This window comes from Neurospora tetrasperma (assembly GCF_000213175.1).
Source record: "Neurospora tetrasperma FGSC 2508 unplaced genomic scaffold NEUTE1scaffold_81, whole genome shotgun sequence".
Taxonomy (NCBI): Eukaryota; Fungi; Ascomycota; class Sordariomycetes; order Sordariales; family Sordariaceae; genus Neurospora; species Neurospora tetrasperma.
In genome coordinates this window covers 5,233,853-5,242,231 of record NW_009799179.1, presented here as the reverse complement: position 1 = coordinate 5,242,231, position 8,379 = coordinate 5,233,853, and the positions used below count along the sequence as shown (strand labels likewise).

The following is an 8,379-nucleotide window of genomic DNA, read 5'->3' as shown; positions in this document are numbered from 1 at the left end:
CCCCNCCCCCCCCCCCCCCCCCCCCCGTCCCGTTGGAGTCGTTGCCCACATCGAAAGCCAGGAACCAAGCGCTTAGAATACATGGCGATTGGAAGGATCTCACGCACTCGGAAGGGATGGGGCCAGCCAGGGCAGACCACACAGCAATGAGCTGCACCTCCTCGGCGCTGCTGCTCTTCCTCCACCCTGATCAGTGACCTTTTCTTGGGTGGTAGCGTCGGTCTTTATGCCGGTCTGTGAGCCCTAGTTCGCCCGGGTGTAAGAGAATGCGTGTAGCTTGGGAGCGAGAGCGGGAAGAGCACTGTGTAAGGCGTATGATTGCGGACACCCACGGCAGGGCAAGACCACATGGTAGAACAAATATGTATCGAGGGGGCCCAGTCTTCCTGTGCCGGTGACAAGATCTTCTTGTCGTGTTCCGACGGATTGGTTCTTCTATCAACCTTATTCCCGCCTCGCCGGTCCTGTCCCTGCTCTCTGCTCCCGGGAGCCGTTTGATGCCATCGTCCGGATATCTGTTGACAGATCCGTGGGTTTGAGTTATTCGTTTTATTTGATCTGCGATCATGTCTCGGTAACAGGTCGACTACCATTTCCTTGTGATACCTCTATTGACCTTTCGTGGGTCGGTCATTGAGTTCGACGAAGACGGAGAGGAAAGAAGATCGACGATTCCTACGAACAACGACCACTACGCCTGGAATAACCTCCGTTGAATCATTAGGATCACACTATCAGATATGTCAACAGCGACAACAACAACTCAGGCGGGAGGCGGGTTCTCCCTCTTCCCCAACACCAACGTCACACCAAGACCACCTTCAAGGCCGTCGAGAGCTGCGACGCCTCAAGGTCGACCTTCGACATCAACAGAACCATCATCGTCCCGGGAGGCAGGAAGGCAATCGCCAATTGGACGGGTAATACTACGGGAAGGGAAGCAAAGGTCGGCTTCGAACTCCAATAACCCCTGGCAGTCAGCGCTAGACTCGGCTCGACAGCAGCGGGAACATCGAGAGCAACCTCAGGAGCAACCGCAGCGACCACCACTACCTGAGAACATGTCATCGGATCCCATCGTCGAAACCAGTGTTGCTGCACCCATCTCCGAAGCAGACGCGCCTCCACGCTGCGAGACGACACTGTCCGAGGCAGAGACGCTGGTCGGGCAGCAAAGTAGGGGAGCTCAAAGCTCGTTCGCCAACCCACCGATTGCATATACTCCTGGACCTTCGAACACAGCAACGGTAGCAACTCCTACCTCCATCCCCGAACCACCACAACCACCACAGCCAGCTGCCATTCGATCGATATTCCCACGATATAACCCCGAACTGCCCCTAGATCGCCAGGACTACTACCCAACCCAGGCCAGTCCTACACATATTCCCCAGTCCGCCATCAGCAGACCCATGTACTCAGCCCGTGACACCGACCAGCAAAGTGAAGTTGGCCCCAATGCTGGCACGAATGGTCCCAGTCATACCAGAAACCGGCCGGTAGCCAACCCGTCCGTGACCTCTGGATCAGCCAACCAACGGTGGCCTGTAACGCGCAGCCATGAGCCGCCAGTGCTACCGACGGTGAACACCACCGAGGAACTCCGTGGTCTTTGGAAAGCCGCCAACGGATGGCGAGCCACGCAGCTCGAAGGCCGGAAATACTGCCTGAAAATGGCGTCGGACGCCTACGCGCCCGTCTACACGCTCTCCTCATCCTCCAACCAGCCCTTCTACTGCCTGCGGGTCGACCCGACCTCTGCGTCCGCCCTGGTTTCGCTCTCGCGCTACGACCCCAACAAGACCTTCAAGGGTGACAAGTCCACCAGCGCGGCGGTGGGAATCTCCGCCGCCTCGGCCGTGGCCTCTTCTGCCTCTTCCTCCACCTCTTCGGCCTCCTCCTCGCCTATCCCGAGCGCCCGCGCCTCGTCCAGCACGCCCTCCCCCCGTCCTTCATCCGTCTTCTCCCGCAACCCAGACGGCTCCGGCGGGGCGTTGGGCGGCGCCAGCATCAGCAAGAGCACCAAGACCAAGAAACACGACGCAAAGCACTGGCAAGAAGTAATCTCCACCACCCTCGAAGCCGCCACGCGCAAGCAGCCGCCCAACGACGGGTTAGTCGCACAGCTATGGCCCCTCACAGCGGCGCGCCTGGTGTCCGACCGGGCCACGACCGACGCGGCGACGGTGGCGGCGGCCGAGAACGAGTGCGGCCGGCTGGTATGGGACTCGGATTCGGGCAACCACTACCTGGTGCACGCGGCCCTGGCGATGCCCTTCTGCATCACGGTCGAGCGCAACGCGGCTTATAGCCGCACCGAGTACACACTCGAGCACATCGAGTCGCCCAACCACCTGGGCCGGCTGACGCGGGATGGGACGGGCCAGGGATGGCTGGAGATTGATACGGCGATTGCGAGCCATGTCGAGGCAGTGTACCTGATCGATGTGGCCATTGCTGCACTGGTGCTGGTGGCGCATGCTGATGAGCAGTTTACGCGCGTGGAGACTTTTGAGCCGCCGCCGTCGTTGTTGCGGGGTGCTGGTGGTGGTGGTGCCGGCGTTGGAGGAAGCCAGAGGTCGAGCTTGGCGGAGTCCTTGTCGTCTGTGCTGAGAAGGAATACCTCGGATGAGAAGAAGAACGGCAATAAAGATGATAAGAAGAAGAGGAAGAAGAGAGAGAAGGACTTGGTCAAGGGGATCAAGACCCGGGTCGAGCAGTTTGAGCTCGATATCGAGGCACAGGTGAATGCGGATATGAAGGCCAAGAACGAGAAGATGCCGGGTTGCACGAGGGGGCTTATTGCCGTCTTGAAGTTTGCTTTTAAGGCTATTATCTGGTGCGCGACATTGGTGTTTAAGGTGTTTATGTTGCTCATAAAAGGATGCGGTAAGTGCAGAATCTCCCGAAGAAGTGCCCCTTGCCATGATGAGAGGGTTTTGACTAATGAGATATGCGTTGGTGTAGGAAAGGGGGCACGCTGAAATAAAACCCTGAATCAGAAAAGGAGGATAGCAACCCAAGCAACTTGGCAATACCCCAACAAGGACACCGTGAAACTGACAGCTGGAGGTCCAGAGAAAAATCATGTTGATGGAGCTCATGAAAAGGTGTATATTTTTTTTCCAGGCGTTTTGATGATGGGCCGGGTATTATTGTGGTTGGTATTTTGCATCATCATCATCATCAACCGCACCAAGAGCAGTAGCTATGGAAGCTACTTAGCTGTCTTTATAGACGGATTTGAATGGAACCCTCAGACGAGACTATTTGTGTTGATGTCGTCAAATCGCTTCTTGGAAAAATTGAACCCAGTGAAAATCGGAACAAAAAAAAAGCAGCCCACCAGTAAGGAAGGGAACAAAGAGAGAAGAGGAAAAAAACGGAAACCTTCTGTCCAGTCCGTCACCTTTTTCTCTCCTTGACCTTGATCCTCCTGCCGGATTTTGTGATGCCGCCAGACGTTCGTGTCTTGGCCATTTTGGCCTGTGTGATCTCCAGCTCCGTCTCAGCATCCGTTAAAGCCTTGAGCTTCTTCTTGGCCTGCTTGAGCCTGTTCTGCAGTCTCGCCAAGTTTCGCGCCTTCCGACCCGCCTCCTTTGCCTTTTCCTCGTCCTCTTCTGAATCGAAATCTTGCATCTCTTGGTCTTCCACTTCCTGTAACTTTTGCTGTCGCTCCTCTGCCGCGTCGAAAAAGACAATCTTCTTGGGTACTGTCCTCCCGCTCGAGCTCTTCTTCTTGTTCTTGTTGCCGCCCATATCCTCATTCAAGTCCTCGAAATCGTCGCCATCGTCGTCGTCCTCGCTATCGTCGTCCACGTCGGCGCCACCAGCAAGAATGACCCTCTCCGTCAGCTCGCGCACCTCCTTGGCAGCCACGTTCCGCATCGTCCGTAGGTAACCCAGATCCTGTGTCTTGAGCAGGCGCACCGTCTCCACGTCCATGGCCTTGTTGCCGCGATCGCCTTCGACCGTGCCGGTAAAGTTCCTTTTTTTGCCGTCGTAGGTGATGGCGGAACCGGGTCCCTTGCGGGACATCATGCCAAAGTAAAATTCATCTTCGTTCTTCTCGGCGACCTTCTGGCGCAACGACTTGAGGACTTCCTGCTTCTTCTTGTAGTCCTTGGCACGCTTTTGGTAGTCCTTCTTCTTTTCGAGAAGACCGAGACGTTGGCGCTCGAGTGGCTGGGCGCGCTCCTTATGGGAGCGGCGCTGAACGCTGCAATTGGAAAACGACGGATTTAGTCTCTGTTTGGTCAAGTGACTTCCAATGAGGAAACCTGAGCTTACCTGTTCCGTAGCGACGACATGGTTGATGTCCGTCTGTATTATGTGGCAGAGGTACGATATGATCCGGGAGAAACGCCAGCAAAGGGAGAGGGAGTCAATCGAAGGAAGCAATGAAGGCGGCTGCAAAGTGACCTTGGTTGCCGCTGAACGGTGTCTTCCACAGCGTGGCTGGCTGGTTCCAAAAATTTGGAGGAGCCTGGACCTGCGATAAGCGATAAGAGATTCACCCCGCTGACCGCCTAGGAAAGGGCCTGCATGAGAGTGGGTCATGGTAGGCTTGGCGACGGGAAGGTTCCGGGCCTTCCAAGCACGACTTCAGATGCAGACGGATCGATGCACTGATCGGACAGTGCAGGGGCTGTTTCATACAGTCGGGACTTCGATCCGACCTCACTCCGTCTTTCTAAAGACGCAAGTCTTTCCCAATGCTGGCGACTCGTTTTCGCTGTTGACCACGCTCTTCAACGTCCAATACAGTAACATCATGTGTTCAACCACCTGTAGAGGTCACGACATCTGTCGTTGAAATGCTCATCAGGTCTTTCTTGCAGGACTTCACTAGCAACCTGTGCCGACTCCAAACTTCATGCCCACTGTGCATGCTATGCCTTTCTCGGGCATTGGAACATCTAGAGATGACGTTCACCAATACCAAGCCCACGTTCGTCTGAACTTCCCGGATGCTTCGGTTCTGAGTCTGACTATTGTCCCTGGACACAACTAACGCCCAAGCGAGCTACGATAGCAGCCTCGATGATGATCGGCAAATGTGGAACGAAAGCAATATCTCGCGGGAAATGGGGTTGAGGCTCTGTCTTATAAGAGACTTGATGATGTCTCAAGGCGTCACTGACCTCAGCCCCCTCCCCCCAAGATTCTGGGCATGCATACTTGAACTGTAGTGTGGTCCTCGAGCTCCGCCAACGCGCGGCTGGCATGATGGAAGCAGGTTTGACCCAGCTTCATGTCCAGCAATGGACATGGACAGCTTGCGCAGGTGGTCCTTCCGGCTTGGTGTAGTCTTTTCTTTTGTCTTGTTTACGCGTGTGGGTTTTGCAATTCATCTTTTCTTTCTCTCCTCAAGTTATCTTGGCATATCAAGAGTTGGCTCAGCAATGCGCCAACCTCTTCACCCAAATCATGACTCCTTTGGCAAGCGGTCGTAGGCTTCAACGTCTGCTTCTCCTACTCGTTTTCTTCCTTGTCTTTGCCTACCTCTCCTATCCTTCATTGTCTCGATCTCAGGGATGGCAAGATGCAGAACCAGATGAAGAGTACATACCAACAAGTTTCGACTGGGCAAGTCGGCCAATGAAGAATCCGATACCTGAATCCTCACTTGTACAGCTTCCCAAAGGCCCTCCCCGTGAGCTTCCGCGTATTCAATATGCCTTCACCACAGACGAACTTGGCAAGGCGCATAACGAGACCCAATGGTATCGAAGAGATGCCGTCAGAAAGGCCGCTCAAAAATCATGGAAGTCTTACCGAGCGTTTGCCTGGCGACATGACGAGCTCGCTCCACAGTCGTTGACTGGAAAGGATAGCTTTGCTGGATGGGGTGCTACCTTGGTGGACTCGCTCGACACTCTCTGGATCATGGGGTTGAGGGAGGAATTCGACGAAGCTGTGCGCGCGGTGGGGGCCATCGACTGGAATAAGTCATCGTCTCCGCACTGCAGCTTGTTTGAAACAAACATTAGATATCTCGGCGGCCTACTCTCTGCCTACGACTTGAGTGGCCGGGAGATCCTCTTCAAGAAAGCGGTAGAGCTAGGTGACATGCTCTTCGCAGGCTTTGACACTCCCAACCACCTACCTGCCAACTCTTATGACTTCAAGAAGGCCAAGATTGGTGAGCTGAGCGCCTCATCACGCCAGTCCCTTGCAGTCCTCGGCTCCATGTCCATGGAATTCACCCGCCTCTCCCAGTTAACCGGTGACCCCAAGTACTATTCCATCGTGGAGCAGCTGAAAAAGGGCCTTGAAAAGACCCAAGAGCAAACCAACCTCCCCGGTCTCTGGCCGAAGTACATCGACCTTATAGAAGGAACCCGCCCCAGGTCCGACACCCTCTTCACCCTCGGCGCCCAAGCCGATTCCGCCTACGAATACCTCTCCAAGACCTACCTCCTCCTCGGCGGCCTCGACCCTTCCTACGAACTGATGCACGTCAAAGCCATGGACGCGGCCGTTAAGCACCTCCTGTTCCGCCCCATGCTCCCGTCCGGCGACGACGATACATACGAAGCTGGGTCTCCTCCTCCTCCCGATATTCTGTTCTCCGGCAACGCCGTGTCCACCCAACGCGATAAATCCCACCTCCAGCCGCGCGTCCAGCACCTCGGTTGTTTTGCCGGCGGTATGTTTGCGCTGGGCGGTAAGCTCTTTGACAGGCCCGACCACGTGCAAATCGGCGAGCAATTAGCCCGGGGCTGTGCATGGGCGTATGAAGCCTTTTCCACTGGCATCATGCCTGAGGTTTCCGAGCTTGTGCCGTGTGGTGAGAAGGTAGAGCGTGAGGCCGGAGAAGATGACGACCATCTCACACAAAAATGCCCATGGAACGAAGCAAAATGGCGACAAAAGAAAAAGAAAGCCGCAGCCGCTGCAGCAGCTGCAATGAACACCCGTTTCGCCGCCTCAGATACCACCAACTCCCAAACCACCACCCTCCCAAAACCTTTTACTAAACTCCTTGACCCCCACTACCTCCTCCGCCCTGAAGCCATCGAATCCCTCTTTGTCCTCTACCGCATAACGGGGAAAAAGGACCTTTTGGACATCGCCTGGCGCATGTTCCAATCCATCACCAAGGCCACAGAAACCAAGTTTGCCTTCTCCGCCATCGAGCATGTGCACATTCAAAACCCGGGACAGCCGACCACCAAAACGGACTCGATGGAGAGTTTTTGGATGGCCGAGACTTTGAAGTATTTCTATTTGATTTTTAGTCCCGAGGATGGCGGCGCTGCGGAAGGGTCCGGAGGGGAGGAGGAGGAGGGGTTGACTTTGGATGGATGGGTGTTTAATACCGAGGCTCATCCGTTTAGGGTACCGAGGCCGATTGATGGTTGAGGTGAAGGTGAGCAAGGGGGGGGTGAGGGTGAAGAAAAGTTGAAGTGAGGCGGCGAAGTAGACTGCTTTGCTATTCCCTCCATCGTTGTGTTTTCACCCTTTCTCGATGGGTTATAACGCATTGCGTGGGAAGGTGAGGTTGTAGGTTCTCGAAAACATTTTTTTTGGGGAGCTTGGTGGGCAACATAGATGCATATATGTAAACTTGTAGGTAGAGGGCATAAACAGGCGCAACATGGAGGAAGGATGAATCAAAGGTTGAGGGGAGTAAACGGAAGTATGTTCATACAAATACGGGGGACAGAAGGAAAAGAGAGACGTGTTTTTAAAAAAAAAGAAACAAGGGAGGGAAAAAACTTAATTGTACCTACCTTATGTTGATAAAGAGATTTGTTCGATTGGCTCTATTCTTACCAGACTTCCCTATATCCCCCTCCGGCTCCTTTTTGATACTATACAGATGCTTAGTAGATGTGTGCAGTCCACCCTCTCCCTTGTCTTCCGTCCCATTTCCTGAATCAACCCCGATTTATGAAAACATAACGCCATTGCAAATCAACCGTGGTTCGGCTAGCCACTCCTTGTCCGCTGGTCAAGTAAACAAACCCCCTGACTGCCCTTGTCCCGAAGCGTACAGAGTAGAGTCCCACATGCACCTTCCCCTTCAACAGCACAGCTGCGAGGCTAGCCTCTCAGAGTTTCTGTGAAACAAAACCCGCGGAACTGTTAGAAAGCGTCGAGAGTGATTGTCGTCCGAAAGCCGGGACTCGAATCTTGACCTGAAGTAGGACTCGGCGCAACAGCCTCATAGCCTTGCGGCACCCAATCCAGCCCCGGACCACCGCACCTCAAGCTTGTCTTTCTTAATTGTTCTGGCGAGTCGTAGTCAAGGGCGCAAAATTGTCTTTCCCCCGCGCTTCGCTTCTTCCCTCTTAAGACCTTCCATCTCGCTGTCCTCATCGGAACCCCCTCCCCTCCTCCCTCCCTCTCTCTCTCTCTCTTTCTCTTTCT

At 54.6% G+C, this 8,379-nt stretch overlaps 4 protein-coding genes across 4 annotated transcripts in view; 2 read left to right on the top strand and 2 right to left on the bottom strand.

The window, feature by feature from the left end:
• Positions 1-740: 740 nt before the first annotated feature.
• Positions 741-3,386, top strand: NEUTE1DRAFT_126149 (uncharacterized protein; the record flags this gene model as incomplete). The annotated part of the gene is made up of 2 exons (XM_009858022.1): positions 741-2,889; positions 2,968-3,386. 2 exons carry the CDS (start codon positions 741-743, stop codon positions 2,982-2,984), a joined length of 2,166 nt encoding a protein of 721 aa, XP_009856324.1.
• A 19-nt stretch (positions 3,387-3,405) lies between these two features.
• Positions 3,406-4,323, bottom strand: NEUTE1DRAFT_150178 (uncharacterized protein; the record flags this gene model as incomplete). The annotated part of the gene is made up of 2 exons (XM_009858021.1): positions 3,406-4,219; positions 4,291-4,323. 2 exons carry the CDS (start codon positions 4,308-4,310, stop codon positions 3,406-3,408), a joined length of 834 nt encoding a protein of 277 aa, XP_009856323.1.
• A 1,278-nt stretch (positions 4,324-5,601) lies between these two features.
• On the top strand, positions 5,602-7,368 carry NEUTE1DRAFT_51051 (uncharacterized protein; the record flags this gene model as incomplete). The annotated part of the gene is made up of 1 exon (XM_009856652.1): positions 5,602-7,368. One exon carries the CDS (start codon positions 5,602-5,604, stop codon positions 7,366-7,368), a length of 1,767 nt encoding a protein of 588 aa, XP_009854954.1.
• A 394-nt stretch (positions 7,369-7,762) lies between these two features.
• The window catches only part of NEUTE1DRAFT_72560 (uncharacterized protein), a gene marked incomplete at both ends in the record, with an annotated part of 2,106 nt that continues 1,489 nt past the window's right edge, over positions 7,763-8,379 (bottom strand). Inside the window, one exon of the mRNA XM_009858020.1 lies at positions 7,763-8,240. Within this exon, the coding sequence (XP_009856322.1) occupies positions 8,095-8,240 (146 nt within the window). The remainder of the gene's footprint in view (positions 8,241-8,379) is intronic.